The sequence below is a fragment of the Nerophis lumbriciformis genome, linkage group LG17, assembly GCF_033978685.3.
Source record: "Nerophis lumbriciformis linkage group LG17, RoL_Nlum_v2.1, whole genome shotgun sequence".
Lineage (NCBI taxonomy): Eukaryota > Metazoa > Chordata > Actinopteri > Syngnathiformes > Syngnathidae > Nerophis > Nerophis lumbriciformis.
The window spans coordinates 11,410,825-11,430,914 of record NC_084564.2 but is presented as its reverse complement, the minus strand read 5'-3'; the positions used below and the strand labels follow the sequence as shown (position 1 = coordinate 11,430,914).

The 20,090-nt window shown below is 41.9% G+C and overlaps 1 protein-coding gene across 2 annotated transcripts; it reads left to right on the top strand.

The window, feature by feature from the left end:
• The first annotated feature begins 4,858 nt into the window (after nt 1–4,858).
• rnpepl1 (arginyl aminopeptidase like 1) lies at nt 4,859–18,323 on the top strand. 2 transcript variants are annotated; one of them, XM_072914991.1, is made up of 11 exons: nt 4,862–5,756; nt 10,472–10,612; nt 10,681–10,832; nt 10,902–11,018; nt 11,075–11,310; nt 13,789–13,902; nt 14,050–14,162; nt 14,241–14,334; nt 14,401–14,628; nt 17,399–17,541; nt 17,617–18,323. In XM_072914991.1, exons 1-11 carry the CDS (start codon nt 5,274–5,276, stop codon nt 17,833–17,835), a joined length of 2,040 nt encoding a protein of 679 aa, XP_072771092.1. In that variant the 5' UTR covers nt 4,862–5,273; the 3' UTR covers nt 17,836–18,323. The 2 variants fall into 2 exon arrangements, with proteins under 2 accessions (XP_061828454.1, XP_072771092.1); XM_061972470.2 differs by having other exon boundaries at nt 4,859–5,756; nt 14,241–14,628.
• Nucleotides 18,324–20,090: the final 1,767 nt, after the last annotated feature.

Genomic DNA, 20,090 nt, shown 5'->3' with positions numbered 1-20,090 from the left:
TGGTACTTTAACAAAGCTCTCACACTGCAGTACAGTCGGGTCCCCCGCTACTCGCGAACAATAGATGCACCCTTAAAAATGCCTTTTTACTTTTTACCACTTGTAAAATAGAGACGGGGGAAACGGTTCCAGTTGAGAGCTGAAACCAGCTGAATTCAGTACTTTTAATAGGCACCGACCAAGTTCTGTTGGTACTAAACACCTGCTCACGTAAACAATCATTGCACACTCAGCCAATCTACCTCTAAATAATGTTGCATTTTTTACCACCAACAAAGCAAGTACCGGTATGCTTGATAGAAAATAATCAAACGTAAAGTAGGGTCCACTCTTTCAAACTGCACTAGCTTGATGCCTTGCAAACTTGGTAGTGAAAACTACAACCAAGATGAATGTTGCAGCCAAACAGCTGGTGTGTAATAAGCACAATACTTCCAGTATAAACACTTTGCAGAGGGCAACATCACATTCAGCTCCCTGGAAAAGGCTACTTCTTAGACAACATACCATAGATTGTTTGTACAGTACTGCCATCTAATGTCTTGGAAGTGCAACTGCATTGCAAATATTACTCAGATGTGTAAGTAAACAAGATATAACTGGACAGCACAGGTAATCAGCTCATTTTTAAAAGTTACATTAAAAAATAAAATTTTGCGATCAAACAAAGCCAAAGTACTGAAAATTGTGGACTTGCACATGGGGATAGGCTGATAGGCAACAATTAATTGGCCCTAGTGTGTGTTGGCCCTGTGATGAGGTGACGACTTGTTCAGGGTGTACCCCGCCTTCCGCCCGAATGCAGCTGCGATAGGCTCCAGCACACCCTGCGACCCTGAGAGGGACAAGCGGTAGAAAATGGATGGATGGGTGAGTACCGGTACTGTATCCGTTCAAATGTGAACGATACCTATCCATAGTGGTGATACACGGCTCCACAAGGATGCTGTACAACTTCAGCTATGATGCAGATGTTAAAATATTCACATCGTTCATACTATGGTGCACATGTTCCAATGTTTACATCATCCATACTGCTTGCCTGTTGTGACAATTTGAATGTGCCAACTTGTGTCCACATTGCTGCAAGGTTGCAGGCAGTTGTGATGGAAGTTGACTAGAAAGCTAGCCCAGCTACACATGTTTGCTTTATTATGCACAGTAAAAATTGTTGATGAGAAAAATATGACAAATGTTTTTAAGTGTATGTTGAATCGTGACCAGAGGGATCCACTAATTGTGTTCCTGCTAAAAATCAACAAAATGGGGTTTGGCATAATAGATTAGTCTTTATTGTCATTGGTCAGCAGGTGAAAAACAAAATTATGATTGATTTTTTTCAAATACATTTAATTTTATTGAACATTTGAACACTATATATATTCACAATGTACAAACAAATTAAGGCACTTCCAATATATTTCAATATTTTCAAATACCCACCATGTTGCGCAATCAACTTATACACACCAACAACGTTAAAGAAAGTAGGAGACAATAGAAATAGATTAAAATAAATAATTTTAAAAATGGGTTTATTCAAAACAACTTTAATTAATCCAATAAAGACAATAATCTAAGTGCTTTTCTATTATTTTTGTTACAATTTTCCAAAATGTACTCATTTAAAATCATTAATCCAGTGGGAAGATTTGAGTTTCACTTTAAAGAAGTCAACTTTTATGCATGAAAATTTTAATTTGCAACGTAATATTAATGCCCATTTCTTAGTTGCTATTTTCCATAAATATGCCAAATGTATTCTCTTCTATACCGTTTGTCTTCCAGCCAACCTCTAATCTCCCAAAATAAATGTACAGTATCACATTCCAAATATAAATTATTCGCATTTTGAAACTGTCAACCATAATGTAACTTTTTTGTTTAAAATGATGGTGATTCCATTAATAATTAAAACATTTTATTTCTTTCATAAATGTTGTCCTTATTTTCTCTATTTCTCCTTTTGTAAACTATTTTAGGATGTATTCTCATTGAATTGTGCTTGGAAAATATTATTTGACTAACACTACATTAGGGATGTCCGATAATGGCTTTTTTGCCGATATTCCGATATTGTCCAACTCTTAATTACCGATACCAATATATACAGTCGTGGAATTAACACATTATTATGCCTGATTTGGACAACCAGGTATGGTGAAGATAAGGTCCTTTAAAAAAAAAAAAAAAAAAAAAAAGATAAATTAAAAACATTTTCTTGAATAAAAAAGAAAGTAAAACAATATAAAACAGTTACATAGAAACTAGTAATTAATGAAAATTAGTCAAATTAAGTGTTAAAGGTTAGTACTATTAGTGGACCAGCAGCACGCACAATCATGTGTGCTTACGGACTGTATCCCTTGCAGACTGTATTGATATATATTGATATATAATGTAGGAACCACAATATTAATAACAGAAAGAAACAACCCTTTTGTGTGAATGAGTGAGGTTTTTTGGGTTGGTGTACTAATTGTAAGTGTATCTTGTGTTTTTGTTGTTGATTTAATTAAAAAAAATAAAATAAAATAAAATAAACGATACCGATAATAATAAAAAAACCGATACTGACAATTTCTGATATTAAATTTTAAAGCATTTATCATGAATTATGGACATCTCTACACTACATTCCTATATTTGTTAGAACATTTATGTCATGTCTGTGTAATCATGTTTTGTTTTGTTTAGTTATTGGACTGTTTAGTTTCTGGCTTTTCACTCCCTTGTCTTGTTTCCATGGTTACCCATTAGTTTCACCTGTTCCACGTTTGGACTCATTGTGCACTCTTATTTGTCACCATAGCAACCCATTAGTTTTCACCTGCCCTCACGACTCACGCACCTGTCTTTAATCATGTCACTATTATTTAAACCCATTGTTGCCAGGAAGTCTCCCTGGCGACATCATACCCCTGACTCTCTGCTTCACACTTTGTTTACCTCTGCGCACTTCATGCCATGTCCAAGTATGTTGTTTCTATTCATGCCACAGTTAGCGACTTTTGTTCATGTCCTTAGTTTTTTTTGCCCACGTGCAAGTATTTGTTTTCATAGCCAAGTTGTAGTGATGGGTTGATGAGGCGTCATGAAGCGTTTCGACACATTGCAAAACTGTATTGATACTGTGTCACTAAATACTGACATCTGCTGGACATTAAAAATCCCTACAGGCAACCTATGGACCGACTCAACTGGCACTGATTTTATGACCTAGTACAGTGGTTCTCAAATGGGGGTACGCGTACCCCTGGGGGTACTTGAAGGTATGCCAAGGGGTACGTGAGATTTTTTTTTAAATATTCTAAAAATAGCAACAATTCAGAAATCCTTTATAAATATATTTATTGAATAATACTTCAACAAAATATGAATGTAAGTTCATAAACTCAGTGAAGCACAAGCTCAGGTTTGTCACTGAAATGTCTGTCAAAAAGAAAAGAAATGCAACAATGCAATATTCAGTGTTGACAGCTAGATTTGTTGTGGACATGTTCCATAAATATTGATGTTAAAGATTTTTTTTTTGTGAAGAAATGTTTAGAATTAAGTTCATGAATCCAGATGGATCTCTATTACAATCCCCAAAGAGGGCACTTTAAGTTGATGATTACTTCTATGTGTAGAAATCTTTATTTATAATTGAATCACTTGTTTATTTTTCAACAAGTTTTTAGTTATTTTTATCTTTTTTTCCAAATAGTTCAAGAAAGACCACTACAAATGAGCAATATTTTGCACTGTTATACAATTTAATAAATCAGAAACTGATGACATAGTGCTGTATTTTACTTCATCTTTTTTTTTTCAACCAAAAATGCTTTGCTCTGATTAGGGGGTACTTGAATTTAAAAAAAAAATCACAGGGGGTACATTGCTGAAAAAGCTTGAGAACCACTAACCTAGTATATACAATAATATAAAGCAAGTCATTGTATTTCATTTAGGATTATTTCATAACTTCATTTAAATAAAAATATATTTTTTGTCTTTTTTAGATACAGTCAATAAATAATGTGAACATGTATCATAACATGGAAATCTAAGAGAACGTGTTGTGAATGAGGATGCTTGTGGACCTGGAAATAATTTTTTTTTTTTTTTTACACATTTTTATTTAAAAAAAAAACAGTTTTTCCAACGTATTAAATTTTAGACGCTTTCTCTTAGTTATTATTTCTCCGGCTGTAGAAAAGACCCTTTCACAGGGCACAGAGGAGGCGTCAGTGCGACACAGTTCGCGTATCGGTCACGTGACCAAAACAGCTCATGATCGGTCACGTGACTTTCTAAAAGCGGTACGCGCACCGACACAGGGTTTCGCTCTATGAGCTCGACGCATGCGCCGATGCATCGGTGTTGCCGGACCCATCACTAGTTGTTTCTATTCATGCCACATTTAGCGACTTTTGTTCATGTCCTTAGTTTTTTTTGCCCACGTGCAAGTATTTGTTTTCATAGCCAAGTTGTTTTACCTCCGCTGTGAGCGCCTTTTGTTTATACCTTTTTGTATTTTTTTGAGTTAGAATTAAAATGTATTCACCTTCACGCCATGTCTGGTCCAAATCATTTGCACCTCGGGAGAACAAACCACGCCACAGTCCAAGTCGTGACAATTTATTAGAACATGTTATTTATTCAAATAAAAATACAACTATAAAAATAAGTTTAATAGTGCTAACATAAAAAAATATTTATTTTCTCAAGTTGGATATGAATTGCTTGACAATAATAAATAATAATACAAAATGTATTTCTTACGCATTTTAAAACCTTTGAAGATCCGTTTGTTTGGACGTCGCCTAGGAGATGCCCTTTGACCCGGCTGCGCGGTGCTCCTCAGCGCCCCCCAGCGGCCATTATGAACTCTGGCTGCTCTTCTCACTTCCTGTTTTGTCCTCCGCTCGCCGCTCCAAAGTGTCTCAAGCGTCCCGAAGCGGACGCCGCCGCCGCCGGACCGGACCACCGAGCTGGTCCAGCGACTCCGGGCTGAGTCCACATGTGTGTGCCGGCCCAGAGCGCCGTGGAGTCGGTCCCGGTCCATATGGATTTCCCTGGGACTTTGTGTCGTCCAGAAGCTAATGCTAATGAGCTAAAAGTGCTTTCTATGATGTTTGCCGCCGGTGCCTTGCAGTCCACTCAAGTGTCCTCCAGGACGGACTGTAGTCCGTTCAGACCGGGTCCGAATCAAGTCCTGGTCCTGCTCGGGTCGAGTCCAGTGAGTTGGAGTGCTTGATAGAAAGTTTTTTTTTTTTTTTTCAACTTTGATGGCTGACCCCCCGCACAGAACTCCCACCTCATTGTGCTGCTGCCGGAAGTCCCCGTCCGCCGGGGGGCGCTGTGTCGGGGACCCCGGGGCGGCAAGGCGGGCCCGGGGGTCCCAGCGGTGCCCGCCTGTGGACGTGGCGTCAGCCTCCAACTTCGGCCGCTTCCAGCTGCGCCACTTCCACTTGGACCTGCGCCTCAACTTCGCCATGAAGGAGATGACAGGCTGGCTGGTCCTGGACCTGGTGCCGCTCCAGCCGGGGGTCCACACCCTGGTCCTGGACTCCCACCCCTCCTTGCTCATCCACGCCATAGACTGCAAGCTCCCCGCCTCCCCGCAGGAGCAGCCGGCCTCCCTCACCTACCACGTCGACCCCTTCGCCGAGTATGGCTCCGCCCTCAACATCGGCCTGCCCGACGCCGCCCTCAAGGCGGGAACGCTGCTCCAAGTCACGGTCCGCTACACCACCACCGACGGCCCGGCGGTAAGAATGCAAGTTTTGGTCGCAATGGCCGTGGGGAATTTTAAGTAAGGTTCAGTCAGTGGTTCTCAATTATTCTTTGTCACGCCCCCCCTGGGGGACAGAATTTTTTTCATGCCCCCCCCAGAGTTATGTTTATTTTCCTATCTACAAACCCCGTTTCCATATGAGTTGAGAAATTGTGTTAGATGTAAATATAAACGGAATACAATGATTTGCACATCATTTTCAACCCATATTCAATTGAATGCACTACAAAGACAACATATTTGATGTTCAAACTCCATCCATCCATCTTCTTCCGCTTATCCGAGGTCGGGTCGCGGGGGCAGCAGCCTAAGCAGGGAAGCCCAGACTTCCCTCTCCCCAGCCACTTCGTCCAGCTCCTCCCGGGGGATCCCGAGGCGTTCCCAGGCCAGCCGGGAGACATAGTCTTCCCAACGTGTCCTGGGTCTTCCCCGTGGGTCGGACGTGCCCGAAACACCTCCCTAGGGAGGCGTTCGGGTGGCATCCTGACCAGATGCCCGAACCACCTCATCTGGCTCCTCTCCATGTGGAGGAGCAGCGGCTTTACTTTGTTCTAACTCATAACATTTTTTATTTTTTTTTGCAAATAATAATTAACTTAGAATTTCATGGCTGCAACACGTGCCAAAGTAGTTGGGAAAGGGCATGTTCACCACTGTGTTACATGGCCTTTCCTTTAAACAACACTTTGGGAACTGAGGAGACACATTTTTGAAGCTTCTCAGGTGGAATTCTTTCCCATTCTTGCTTGATGTACAGCTTAAGTTGTTCAACAGTCCGGAGGTCTCCGTTGTGGTATTTTAGGCTTCATAATGCACCACAAATGGGAGACAGGTCTGGACTACAGGCAGGCCAGTCTAGTACCCGCACTCTTTTACTATGAAGCCACGTTGATGTAACACGTGGCTTGGCATTGTCTTGCTGAAATAAGCAGGGGCGTCCATGGTAACGTTGCTTGGATGGCAACATATGTTGCTCCAAAACCTGTATGTACCTTTCAGCATTAATGGCGCCTTCACAGATTTGTAAGTTACCCATGTCTTGGGCACTAATACACCCCCATACCATCACACATGCTAGCTTTTCAACTTTGCGCCTATAACAATCCGGATGGTTCTTTTCCTCTTTGGTCCGGAGGACATGACGTCCACAATTTCCAAAAACAATTTGAAATGTGGACTCGTCAGACCACAGAACACTTTTCCACTTTGTATCAGTCCATCTTAGATGAGCTCAGGCCCAGCGAAGCCGACGGCGTTTCTGGATGTTGTTGATAAACGGTTTTCGCCTTGCATAGGAGAGTTTTAACTTGCACTTACAGATGTAGCGACCAACTGTAGTTACTGACAGTGGGTTTCTGAAGTGTTCCTGAGCCCATGTGGTGATATCCTTTACACACTGATGTCGCTTGTTGATGCAGTACAGCCTGAGGGATGGAAGGTCACGGGCTTAGCTGCTTACGTGCAGTGATTTCTCCAGATTCTCTGAACCCTTTGATGATATTACGGAGCGTAGATGGCGAAATCCCTAAATTCCTTGCAATAGCTGGTTGAGAAAGGTTTTTCTTAAACTGTTCAACAATTTGCTCACGCATTTGTTGACAAAGTGGTGACCCTCGCCCCATCCTTGTTTGTGAATGACTGAGCATTTCACGGAATCTACTTTTATACCCAATCATGGCACCCACCTGTTCCCAATTTGCCTGTTCACCTGTGGGATGTTCCAAATAAGTGTTTGATGAGCATTCCTCAACTTTATCAGTATTTATTGCCACCTTTCCCAACTTCTTTGTCACGTGTTGCTGGCATCATATTCTAAAGTTAATGATTATTTGCAGGGACATCATTTTGTTATTTAGCTATCTGTATGTGTCAAGATATATGCTATTACCTCTCACGTCCCCCCAGGGCACTGATTTTCTTTTTTCACGCCCCCCCTGGAGTGAATGTTTATTTATTTAGCTATCTGTATGTGTCAAGATATATGCTATTACACCTCACGCCCCCCCTCAAGTAAATGTTTATCTAGCTATCTGTATGTGTCAAGATATACGCTATTACCGCTCACGCCCCCTCTCGGGGGACATCATATAGGTCACGCCCCCCTCCCCTGGAGTGAATGTTTATTTATTGAGCTATCTGTATGTGTCAAGATATATGCTATTACACCTCACGCCCCCCCCTCAAGTAAATGTTTATCTATCTATCTGTATATGTCAAGATATACGCTATTACCGCTCACGCCCCCACTAGGGGACATCATTTTGTTCACGTCCCCCCAAGTGAATGTTTATTTATTTAGCTATCTGTATGGTTCAAGATATATGCTATTACATCTCACGCCCCCTCTCGGGGATATCATTTTTTTCACGCCCCCACCCCGAAGTAAAGGTTTATTTATTCAGCTATCTTTATGTGTCAAGATATACGCAATTACCGCTCACCCCCCCAAGGGGACATAATTTTGTTCACGCCCCCCCTGGAGTGAATGTTTATTTATTTAGCTATCTGTGTGTGTCAAGATATACACTATTACTGCTCACGCCCCCCCTAGGGGACATAATTTTGTTCACGCCCCTCCCCTGGAGTGAATGTTTATTTATTTAGCTATCTGTATGTGTCAAGATATATGCTATTACCGCTCACTGACCCCCAGGTGACCGATTTTTTTTCACACCACCCCCCTGGAGTCAATGTTTATTTATTTAGCTATCTGTGTGTGTCAAGATATACACTATTGCCTCTCACGCTCCCCCAGGAGACCGATTTTTTTTCACGCCCCTCCTGGAGTGAACGTTTATTTATTTAGCTATCTTTAAGTGTCAAGATATGTACGCTATTACCTCTCACGCCCCCTCTCGGGGACATAACTTTTTTCACGCCCCCCCCCCCCCGAAGTGTATGTTTATTTATTTAGCTATCTTTATGTGTCAAGATATATACGCTATTACCTCTCAAGCCTCCCAAGGGGACATCATTTTGTTCACGCCCCCCCCCCCCCCCTGGAGTGAATGTTTATTTATTTAGCTATCTGTGTGTGTCAAGATATACACTATTACTGCTCACGCCCCCCCTAGGGGACATAATTTTGTTCACGCCCCGCCCCTGGAGTGAATGTTTATTTATTTAGCTATCTGTATGTGTCAAGATATATAAATAATAAATATATGCTATTACCGCTCACTCACCCCCAGGTGACCGATTTTTTTTTCACGCCCCTCCTTGAATGAACGTTTATTTATTTAGCTATCTGTATGTGTCAAGATATGTACGCTATTACCTCTCACGCCCCCTCTCGGGGACATAACTTTTTTCACGCCCCCCCCCCCCCTCGAAGTGTATGTTTATTTATTTAGCTATCTTTGTGTCAAGATATATACGCTATTACCTCTCAAGCCCCCCAAGGGGACATCATTTTGTTCACGCCCCCCCCCCCTGGAATGAATGTTTATTTATTTAGCTATCTGTGTGTGTCAAGATATACACTATTACCGCTCACGCCCCCCCCTAGAGGACATCATTTTGTTCACGCCCCGCCCCTGGAGTGAATGTTTATTTATTTAGCTATCTGTATGTGTCAAGATATATGCTATTACCGCTCACTCACCCCCAGGTGACCGATTTTTTTTCACGCCCCCCCCCCCCGCAGTCAATGTTTATTTATTTAGCTACCTCTGTGTGTCAAGATATACACTATTGCCTCTCACGCCCCCCCCAGGAGACCGATTTTTTTTCCACGCCCCTCCTGGAATGAACGTTTATTTATTTAGCTATCTGTATGTGTCAAGATATATACGCTATTACCTCTCACGCCCCCTCTCGGGGACATAACTTTTTCACGCCCCCCCCCGAAGTGTATGTTTATTTATTTAGCTATCTTTATGTGTCAAGATATATACGCTATTACCTCTCACGCCCCCTCTCGGGGACATAACTTTTTTCACGCCCCCCCGAACTGTATGTTTATTTATTTAGCTATCTTTAAGTGTCAAGATATATACGCTATTACCTCTCACGCCCCCTCTCGGGGACATAACTTTTTTCACGCCCCCCCCTGAAGTGTATGTTTATTTATTTAGTTATCTTTATGTGTCAAGATATATACGCTATTACCTCTCAAGCCCCCCAAGGGGACATCATTTTGTTCACGCCCCCCCCCTGGAGTGAATGTTTGTTTATTTAGCTATCTGTGTGTGTCAAGATATACACTATTACCTCTCACGCCCCCTCCAGGGGACCAATATTTTTTCACGCCCCTTTTGGAGTGAACGTTTATTTATTTAGCTATCTGTATGTGTCAAGATATATGCTATTACCGCTCACTCACCCCAGGTGACCGATTTTTTTTCACGCCCCCCCCCCCTGCAGTCAATGTTTATTTATTTAGCTACCTCTGTGTGTCAAGATATACACTATTGCCTCTCACGCCCCCCCCAGGAGACCGATTTTTTTTTCACGCCCCTCCTGGAATGAACATTTATTTATTTAGCTATCTGTATGTGTCACGATATATACGCTATTACCTCTCACGCCCCCTCCAGGGGACCAATATTTTTTCACGCCCCTTTTGGAGTGAACGTTTATTTATTTAGCTATCTGTATGTGTCAAGATATACGCTATGACCTCTCACGCCCCCCCGAGGGGACATAATTTTTGTCATGGTAACGTTACCGTAAGTTTCTGGTGTGTAGATCTGGTGGTTGGACTCGGAGCTGACTTGCGGCCAAGGCGGTCCTCTGGTTTTCACCCAAGGCCACTCGGTGTGCAACCGTTCCTTCTTCCCGTGTTTCGACACCCCGGCGGTGAAAAGCACGTACACGGCGTCCATCAGGGTGAGTGTCAGCGCCGGGGAGCGGGGGCCAGGTCCAAGACAGGAAGTGAGCGTGCGTGTGCCTCGCAGGTCCCGGAGGGCGTGACGGTGCTGATGAGCGCGTGTCGGAGCTCCTACTCGAAACAGGACCGGGTCTTCCAGTTCTCCATGGACTTCCCGGTGCCGTCCTACTTGGTGGCGTTGGTGGCGGGCGAGCTGCAGCACGTAGACGTCGGTCCGAGGTCGGCTTCCTCATTTGACCGCCGCCGGCTGATCGCACGCAGGTGTTGATTGTTGTGGCTTTCTTAAAGGAGCCGCGTGTGGGCGGAGCCGTGCCTGCTGTCCTGTGCCGTGAAGAAGCTAGGGGGCAGCGTGGAGCGCTGGCTGGGCGTGGCCGAGGATCTGTTTGGAGCCTACCTGTGGGGCAGGTGAGTGGCTTAGTCAACGCCAACATGGACGCTCCTCACAGTGACCCCGCCCTCAGGTGCGACATCGTCTTCCTGCCCCCCTCCTTCCCCATCGTCGCCATGGAGAACCCCTGTCTCACCTTCATCATCGCCTCCATCCTGGAGAGCAGGGACTTCCTGCTGATCGACGTCGTCCATGAGATCGCGCACGGCTGGTTTGGTAACGCCGTCACCAACGCCACCTGGGAGGAGATGTGGCTCAGCGAGGGTCTCGCCACATATGCCCAGCGCAGGATCACCGCAGAGGCCTACGGTACGACTGACCGTTAGCGGTAATGCTAATGGATTCATAGTTGTGGCCCCACGGTAGCATTAACTGTTAGCGGTAATGCTAATGTCACCATAGTTGCAGCCTATGGTAGCACCGACTGTTAGCACTACTGCTAACATAATCATAGTTGCGGGCTACAGTACAACTGACTGTTAGCACTAGTGCTAACATAATCATAGCTGCGGCTTACAGTAGCACTGACTGTTAGCGCCAATGCTAACATAATCATAGTTGCGGCCTATGATAGCACTAACTGTTAATACCAATGCTAACATAATCATAGCTGCGGCTTACAGTAGCACTGACTGTTAGCGCTAATGCTAAAATAATCATATCTGCAGCCTACTGTAACACTGACTGTTAGCGCCAATGCTAACATAATCATAGTTGCGGCCTATGATAGCACTAACTGTTAATACCAATGCTAACATAATCATAGCTGCGGCTTACAGTAGCACTGACTGTTAGCGCTAATGCTAATAATAATCATAGTTGCGGGCTACAGTACAACTGACTGTTAGCACTAGTGCTAACATAATCATAGCTGCGGCTTACAGTAGCACTGACTGTTAGCGCTAATGCTAAAAATAATCATAGTTGCGGGCTACAGTACAACTAACTGTTAGCACTAGTGCTAACATCATCATAGTTGCGGCCTATGATAGCACTAACTGTTAATACCAATGCTAACATAATCATAGTTGCGGGCTACAGTACAACTGACTGTTAGCACTAGAGCTAACATAATCATAGTTGCGGCTTACAGTAGCACTGACTGTTAGCGCTAATGCTAAAAATAATCATAGTCGGGGGCTACAGTACAACTGACTGTTAGCACTAGTGCTAACATCATAGCTGCGGCCTATGATGGCACTAACTGTTAGTGCAAAATGCTAACATCATAATAGTTGCGGCCTACGGTCGAACTGACTGTTAGCATTAATGCTAAAATAATGATAGCTGCGGCCTACGATAGCACTGACTGTTAGCACTAATGCTAACATAATCATAGTTGCGGCTTACAGTAGCACTGACTGTTTGCGCTCACGCTCACATAATCATAGCTGCAGCCTACTGTAGCACTGACTGTTAGCAACAATGCTAACATCATCATAGCTGCGGCCTATGATAGCACTAACTGTTAGCGTTAATGCTAATGTCACCATAGTTGCAGCCTATGGTAGCACCGACTGTTAGCACTAGTGCTAATATAATCATAGTTGCGGGCTACAGTACAACTGACTGTTAGCACTAGTGCTAACATCATCATAGCTGTGGCCTATGATAGCACTAACTGTTAGTGCAAAATGCTAACATCATAATAGTTGCGGCCTACGATCGAACTGACTGTTAGCATTAATGCGAAAATAATGATAGCTGCGGCCTACGATAGCACTGACTGTTAGCACTAATGCTAACATAATCATAGTTGCGGCTTACAGTAGCACTGACTGTTTGCGCTAACGCTCACATAGTCACAGCTGCAGCCTACTGTAGCACTGACTGTTAGCGCCAATGCTAACATCATCATAGGTGCGGCCTATGATAGCACTAACTGTTAATACCAATGCTAACATCATCATAGTTGCGGCCTATGATAGCACTAACTGTTAATACCAATGTTAACAACAACATAGTTGCGGCCTACGGTAGCACTTACAGTTGGGGTTAATGCTAAAATCATCATAGTTGCGAGCTACCGTAGCACTGCCCGTTGTAGCCTACGATAGCATTGACAGTCACATAATACATGGGGCTTTTACACACACTTAAGTGAATGTAAGCATACTTGTTCAACAGCCATACAGGTCACACTGAGGGTGGCTGTATAAACAACTTTAACACTGTTACAAATATGCGCCACACTGTGAACCCACACCAAACAAGAATGACAAACACATTTCGGGAGAACATCCGCACCGTAACACAACATAAACACAACAGAACAAATACCCAGCAACCCCTTGCAGCACTAACTCTTCCGCGACGTTACAATTTTACACCCCACGCTACCACCAAACCCCCCCCCCCCTCCCCCCCCTAATTAATTAATTTCATTGACAAGCAATTCTATTATGGTCATACTCTTGTTTGCTGGCGGCTACGATTTCAGTACTATTGAAGATCTTTGCTCCTTCTCAACTCTGCGGTAATATTCTTTTCACAAAATACAACCAATAGTACGTTAATGTTCAATCTTACTTGTGAAAAGTAATCCCCCCGATTCCTATTTTCAACAGTCCGCTCATTTGAGCAGGAAAACGCTGAGCACCATCTTTATTTTCTACCTGTCAACTGTCAGTTTAGGCTGCTCGCCGGCTCCTCATCACCACTTCAAGATGGCGGCCCAATTTCTCGCGTCACAGCAGCCAATGCTGCGTCTACTTATAACATGTCTGTGGTAGCAACTGCTGACAGGGTGAGATGTTGAAATTCTCCGCCTACTTCCTGTTTCTTCAGGCGAGGCGTTCACGTGTCTGGAGAGCGTGGTTCGATTGGACGCTCTGCACAGACAGCTGCGTCTCCTTGGAGACAACAACCCCGTGAGCAGGCTGCAGGTCAAGTTGGAGCCAGGTAAACCGTGAAGACACACACACACACACACACACACACACACACAAAACCTAAAAACATTTACACACACACATACCAAGAAACACACTCTCACACACACACACACACACAAGGTGAAAGGTAACTCCATTGGCCCTGCCCCTCCAGGTGTGAACCCCAGCACTTTGATGAATCTCTTTACCTACGAGAAAGGTTTTTGTTTCGTGTCCTACTTGTCAAAGCTGTGTGGAGACGTCAGACGCTTCGACTGTTTCCTTCGGGTGAGTGCACACACACACACACACACACACACACACACAATTATAGTACTTGAATACGTTGTGTTGCCATGACAACAGGACTACATCTCGGAGTTCAAGTTCCAGAGTGTCCTGGCTCAGGACCTCATCGACTACTTCCTGGATTATTTCCCCGACGTCACACAAGTGGAAGGTGCGTTTAGGGACTGCGCGGCGAGCCGCTTCCCCCGTGACATCACTTCCTGTCCCGCCTCTCCAGGTCTGGATTTCCAGCGCTGGCTGAACGGCTGCGGTCCGCCGCCTTATGAGCCCGACCTGTCAGCGGGGGGCGCTCTGACGGGGCCGGTGCAGGACTTGTGCCGCCTGTGGACCAGCGGGGACCACCTGGACCTGCAGGCTGTAGCCACCTTTGACCTTTCAACCTGGTCCACCTTCCAGATCGTCCTCTTCCTGGACCGCATGTTGGACCACGCCCCTTTGTTGCCTGGTACGTACGTGTACGTACGTACGTGTACGTGTGTGTGTGTGTGTGCGTGTGCGTGTGCGTGTGTGTGTGTGTGTGTGTTTCTTGGTAAGTGTATGTGTGTGTGTGTAAATGTTTTTAGGTTTTGTGTGTGTGTGTGTGTGTGAGTGTGTTTCTGTGAGTGTGTTTCTTGGAATGTGTATATGAATGTGTTTGTGTGTGTGTGTGTGTGTGTGTTTCTTGGTAAGTGTATGTGTGTGTAAATGTTTTTAGGTTTTGTGTGTGTGTGTGTGTGTGTGTGTAAATGTTTTTAGGTTTTGCGTTTGTGTGTGTGTGTTTCTTGGTAAGTGTATGTGTGTGTAAATGTTTTTAGGTTGTGTGTGTGTGTTTTTCTTGGTAAGTGTATGTGTGTGTAAATGTTTTTAGGTTTTGTGTGTGTGTGTGTGTGTGTGTGAGAGAGTGTGTTTCTTGGTAAGTGTGTGTGTGTAAATGTTTTTAGGTTTTGTGTGTGTGTGTGTGTGTGTGTGTGTTTCTTGGTAAGTGTATGTATGTGTGCGTGTGTGTATAAAAGTGTTTTTTTTATTTGTGTGTGTGTGTTTCTTGGTAAGTGTAAATGTGTGTAAATGTTTTTAGGTTTTGTGTGTGTGTGTGTGTGTGTATAAAAGTGTGTTTTTTGGATTTGGGTGAGTGTTTCTTGGTAAGTGTATGTGTGTGCAAATGTTTTTAGGTTTTGTGTGTGTGTGTGTGTGTTTCTTGGCAGGTGCATGTGTGTGTGTGTGTGTGTGTTTCTGTGAGTGTGTTTCTTGGAATGTGTATGTGTGGGTAAATTTTTGTTTTTTGTGTGTGTGTGAGTGTGTTTCTTGGTAGGTGTATGTGTGTAAATGTTTGTAGGTTTTGTGTGTGTGTGTTTGTGTGTGTGTGTGTGTGTGTGTGTGTGTGTGTGTGTGTGTATAAAAGTGTGTTTTTTGGATTTGGGTGAGTGTATGTGTGTGCAAATGTTTTTAGGTTTGGTGTGTGCGTGTGTGTGTGTTTCTTGGCAGGTCAATGTGTGTGTGTGTGTGTGTGTGTTGTGTGTGTGTGTGTGTTTCTTGGAATGTGTATGTGTGGGTAAATATTTGTTTTTTGTGTGTGTGTGTGTGAGTGTGTTTCTTGGTAGGTGTATGTGTGTGTAAATGTTTGTAGGTTTTGTGTGTTTGTGTGTGTGTTTCTTGGCAAGCGTATTTGTGTGTGTGTATAAAAGTGTGTTTTTTGGATTTGTGTGAGTGTGTTTCTTGGTAAGTGTATGTGTGTGCAATTGTTTTTAGGTTTTGTGTGTGTGTGTGTATGAAAGTGTGTTTTTTTAAATGTGTGAGTGTTTCTTGGTAAGTGTATGTAAATGTTTTTAGGTTTTAAGTGTGTGTGCGTGTGTCTTTTTCTGTGCGTGTGTTTCTTGGCAAGTGCATGTGTGTGCGTGTATAAAAGTGTGTTTTTTATTTTTGTGTGGGTGTGTTTCTTGGTAAGTGTATGTGTGTGTGAAGGTTTTCAGGTTTGAAGTGTGTGTCTGTGCGTGTGTTTCTTGGCAAATGTATGTGTGTGTGTTTATAAAAGTGTGTTTTTTGTTTTTGTGTGGGTGTGTTTCTTGGTAAGTGTAAGTGTGTTTGTGTGAGTGTGTTTCTTGGTAAGTGTATGCGTGTGTAAATGTTTTCAGGTTTTGAGTGTGTGTGTGTGTGTTTCTTGGCAAGTGTATGTGTGTGTAAATGTTTTTAGGTTTTTTGTTTGTGTGTATAAAATTGGGTAAATGTGTTCTTGGTAAGTGTGTGTGTGTGTGTGTGTGTGTGTAAATGTGTGTGTCTTTGGTTTGTGTATGTGTGTGTGATTGTGTGTTTTTTGTGTGTGTGTGTGTGTGTGTGTGCTTCTGGTTTTGTGTGAGTGTGTTTCTTGGTTGGTGTATGTATGTGTGTAAATGTGTGTTTTGTGTTTGTGTGAGTGTTTCTCTTGGTAAGTGTATGTGTGTAAATGTTTTTTGGTGTGTGTGTGTTTGTGTGTTTCTTTTGTAAGTGAATGGTAAATGTGTGTTTTTTGGTTTTGTGTGTGTGCATGTAAATTTGTTTTTTAGTCTGTGTGTGTGTGTGTGTGTGTGTGTAAGTGTGTTTCTTAACCTGTGTATGTTTCTTAAAGTGTCTAAATGTGTGTTTTCTGATGTATGTGTGTGTAAGATGTTTCATGATGTGTGTGCATGTGTTTGTAAATGTTTTCATGTGTGTGTGTTTGTGTGTGTGTAAGTAAATGTGCTTCATGATGTGTGTGTGTGTGTGTGTGTGTGTGTGTGTGTGTGTGTGTGTGTGTGTGTGTGTGTGTGTGTGTGTGTGTGTGTGTAAGTGTGTTTCTTAACCTGTGTATGTTTCTTAAAGTGTCTAAATGTGTTTTCTGATGTATGTGTGTGTAAGATGTTTCATGATGTGTTTGTAAATGTTTTCATGATGTTTGTGTGTGTGTAAGTAAATGTGCTTCATGATGTGTGTAAGTGTGTTTCTTAACCTGTGTATGTTTCTTAAAGTGTCTAAATGTGTGTTTTCTGATGTATGTGTGTGTAAGATGTTTCATGATGTGTGTGCATGTGTTTGTAAATATTTTCATGATGTGTGTGTGTGTGTGTGTGTAAGTGTTTCTTAACCTGTGTATGTTTCTTAAAGTGTCTAAATGTGTGTTTTCTGATGTATGTGTGTGTAAGATGTTTCATGATGTGTGTGTGTAATTAAATGTTTTCATGATGTGTGTGTGTGTGTGTGTGTGTGTGTGTGTGTGTGTGTGACAGAGGTGATGTCCAGGCTGTCCAATCGTTACGCGCTGCTCTTCGACGGCCTTAACGCGGAGGTTCAGGTGCGCTGGCTGCAGACGGTGGTCCGTAGTGTTTTCTATCCTGACCTGCCGCGACTTCGAGCCTTCCTGCGCAAACACGTGAGATCACATGACCTCCCGCGCGCACCTGCCGTCTGGCTTTTTGCTGACGCGCCGCACGTCCCCTGTCCGCAGACGTCCAGGATGTACACGGTGCCGCTGTACGAGGAGCTGGCGGGCGGACCCATGAAGGGCGTCGGCGTGGAGATCTTCCAGCAGACGCAGCGGCGCCTGCACCCCAACCTGCGCCGCTCCTTACAGCAGCTCCTCTTCCAGGGCGCCTCGGCCCCGCCCGCTCAGAACGGCCCCGCCCTCGCCGTCACCTCGTTACGGGACGTCAACGTGTCGGCGTGACTACTACCAGCACCTCAAAGATGACCTTTTTTTTTAAAAACATTTTATTATTAATGAGGACCCACTTCTGGTGATGATGATGCCTTCACCGTAGCTGGGACATGACAGTGTCACTGGTGCTCTACTTGAAATGATGCAATCAGCCCACATGACTGTTAGCAAAAAAAAAACGTTTTTTTCAGTCACTGATCAATAACAGTGAATGAACTCTTGTTCTCACATATTGATTGATCCTATTTTTGCCTTCAAGTGCTCGTCCTCTTTGCGATTTGCAGTGCTAAACTAAGCTAGGCTAGCAGTGCTAAGCTAGGCTTTTTTTCTTCTTCCAAACTTTATTTAAATAATATAGTACAGATTTTTTAACAAGCAGAAAATACAAATAAACCTGTCTGTTAAATGTTTTCAAAATAAGTAGATACAGATTATTTTTGCTAAACTAGGCTAGTGGTGTTAACCTACGCTAGCAATGCTAATTACTTTATTTTTTTATTTTAAAAAAAAACTTTTTTATGGATATGTTAACAAGAAAATAAAAATAAAGCTGTCTTACATATTTTCAAAATAAGTACATACAAATAGTTTATGCTAAATTGGCTAGCAGTGCTAAACCTGGCTTATTTTTTTCAAACTATGTCACTAATATAGTACATATATTTTAACTATCGGAAAATATAAAATAAAATGTCTATTACACATGTAAAATAAGTACATACAGATTGTTTTGCTCAACTAAGCTAGTGGTGTTAAGCTAGGCTAGCAATGCTAATTACATTTTTTTTATTTATTTTTTTACTTTATTACGGATATGTTAACAAGAAAATAAAAATAAACCTGTCTTACATATTTTTAAAATAAGTACATACAAATCGTTTGTGCTAAATTGGCTAGCAGTACTAGACTAGCGGTGCTAAGCTAGGTTTTTTTTCCCCTTAAAAAATTTCACTAATATAGTACATATATTTTAACTATTAGAAAATATAAAATAAAATGTCTGTAACACATTTTCTAAATAAGTACATACCGAATTTTGTTTGCTTAACTAGGCTAGCTGTGTTAAGATAGGCGAGTTGTGCTTATAGCTAGGCTCATTTTCAATAATAAAACCATTTCAATAATATTGTACAGATATTTTACCAATCAGAAAATAAAATATAACACATTTTCAAAATAAGTACATACAGCTATCCATCCATCTATTTTCTACCGCTTGTCCCTTTTGTCTCAGCTAGTTCATGCTAAATTGCCTAGCGGTGCTAAACTAGGATTCCCCCCCCCCCCCCCCCCCCCCCCCCCCATAACTATTTCAATAATATATATATATATATATATATAGTTACAATCAGAAAATAAAAATGTAACACATTTTCAAAATAAGTACATACAGATTGTTTTTGCTAAACTAGGCTAGCAGTGTTAGCTGGTCTTATTTTATTTTTTATTTTTTTTTAACTTTATTTAAATATATTACTGATATTTTAACAAGAAAAAATAAACCTGTCCTAAACAATTTCAAAATAAGTACATGCAAATCCATCCATTTTCTACCGCTTGTCTCTCGCGGTTTATGCTAAATTGGCTCGCGGTGCTAAACTAGGCCTTTTTTCACCTAACTATTTCACTAATATAGTACATATATTTTAACTATCAGAAAATATCAAATAAAATGACTACTACACATTTTCAAAATAAGTACATACAAATAGCTACCTGTGTTAAGATTGTTTTAATAATAAAGCTATTTCAATAATATAGTACAGATATTTTAACAATCAGAACATAAAATGCAACACATTTTCAAAATAATTATGTACAGCTAGTTTATGCTAAATTGCCTAGCGGTGCTAAACTAAGCTTTCTTCCCCCAAACTATTTCAATAAAATAATACATATATTTTAACAATCAGAGAATAAAATGTATATTACACATTTTCTAAATAAGTACATACAGATACTTTTTTTATAACTTAATTTCAATAACAATATATTACGGATATTTTAACAAGAAACCAGTCTTACATATTTTCAAAATAAGTACATACAAATTGTTTATGCTAAATTAGCTAGCGGTACTAAACTAGGCTTTTTTTTCAAACTATTTCACTAATATAGTACATATATTTTAACTATCAGAAAATATCAAATTAAATGTCTATTACACATTTTCAAAATAAGAACATACAGATTGTTTTTGCTAAACTAGGCTAGCTGTGTTAAGCTAGGTTAGCAGTGCTAATAGCACTCAAACTTTATTTAAA